General features: G+C 33.2%; 1 protein-coding gene across 1 annotated transcript in view; it reads right to left on the bottom strand.

Annotated features, from left to right (window-relative positions):
- Positions 1 to 514: 514 nt before the first annotated feature.
- LOC106100518 overlaps positions 515 to 1,188 on the bottom strand; it is a 3,856-nt gene continuing 3,182 nt past the window's right edge. The window contains exon 3 of the mRNA XM_013279386.1: positions 515 to 764. Within this exon, the coding sequence (XP_013134840.1) occupies positions 621 to 764 (144 nt within the window). The 3' untranslated portion in view covers positions 515 to 620. The remainder of the gene's footprint in view (positions 765 to 1,188) is intronic.

The following is a 1,188-nucleotide window of genomic DNA, read 5'->3' as shown; positions in this document are numbered from 1 at the left end:
TGTATAGTTAGTTGCCTATATTACAAGAAATATATAGTTTTATTGTCGAAAATATACGTTTAAACATACTTAGTTTCGCTTGTTATAAATCGTTTACCTCTATAGTGAGATCTTTAAAAAAGAAGTCTAAAGAAAAAATAAGCATTATATAACCATAAAGGAAATTCGTAAAATGTTTTACTACACATGTTTCTTTCTGAAAATCAACATACTCATATAGACTTTTACTTTTATTTTTATAACAGCAAATCATTATAAATAAAGAATTGCTGTTGATTTTTACTAGGCGGATTACAAATATTAATTTCGTTTCATACTATTGGTCTTACAAAGTACGTCGTACTGAGTTCTATACTCGTACATGTATGTCTTTATTACCTATTTTCCAAGCCTCATTCTAACAATCAAATGTATATACGCGAAATGTTGTAGATGTGATGGGTATACTCCTTTGATTACAAAGGGGACAAGTCAAAATATAGTCAAAGGGGAACAAAAATAAATTGGGCTTCGATGTTCGGTGCAATGAGTTTTTATTGAAACTGTAGGACAAAGTACATTGTAATTCCGTAATGTTCTGCCGTTACAATAAGTATAAATTGTTCAATAAATACCTAATGTTATTTTTTTCGTCCTGTTTGTGGGCTTACTTTTCGAAATGCCCTCAAGGCTGTATGTAAGTCGTAGTAAGACATGTGATGATATGAAAAGTATTCTGGGTTCTGGTAACAGGAGCCTCCGCAACCGGTGCCAGCGCCTAATGACTGCAAATATCAACTATTAATTAAACGAAGGTGAAACGATCCAGATAGTATTGACTGAGATAGAATTGAGCCGCAATTGACAAGAAAACGCTAAAACTGGAAGTTCTTCTCAACGCAGAGTTAAAATGTGATGTTCTTGCTATCTCCGAACATTGGCTAGAAGAAAAACACTTAAAATGTGTAAACATAGATGGATACACCCTTGCTTCGAGTTACTGCAGAAGAAACGTCGCGCACGGAGGGACCTGCCTGTTTGTGAAGAAGGATATAAAGGTTTTAGAGTTTACACCGATCACGGACCTTTCCACTGAACGAATATGTGAGATCTCTGCCTTAGAATTAATTGATTTTAACATTTTAATCATTTGTATATATAGAACAAATCTGGTAAGCTCTAATATGTTTTTAACACATTTTGAATTAT

This window comes from Papilio polytes, unplaced genomic scaffold, assembly GCF_000836215.1.
Source record: "Papilio polytes unplaced genomic scaffold, Ppol_1.0 DF824047.1, whole genome shotgun sequence".
NCBI lineage: Eukaryota > Metazoa > Arthropoda > Insecta > Lepidoptera > Papilionidae > Papilio > Papilio polytes.
This window is presented reverse-complemented; position numbering and strand designations above follow the sequence as displayed.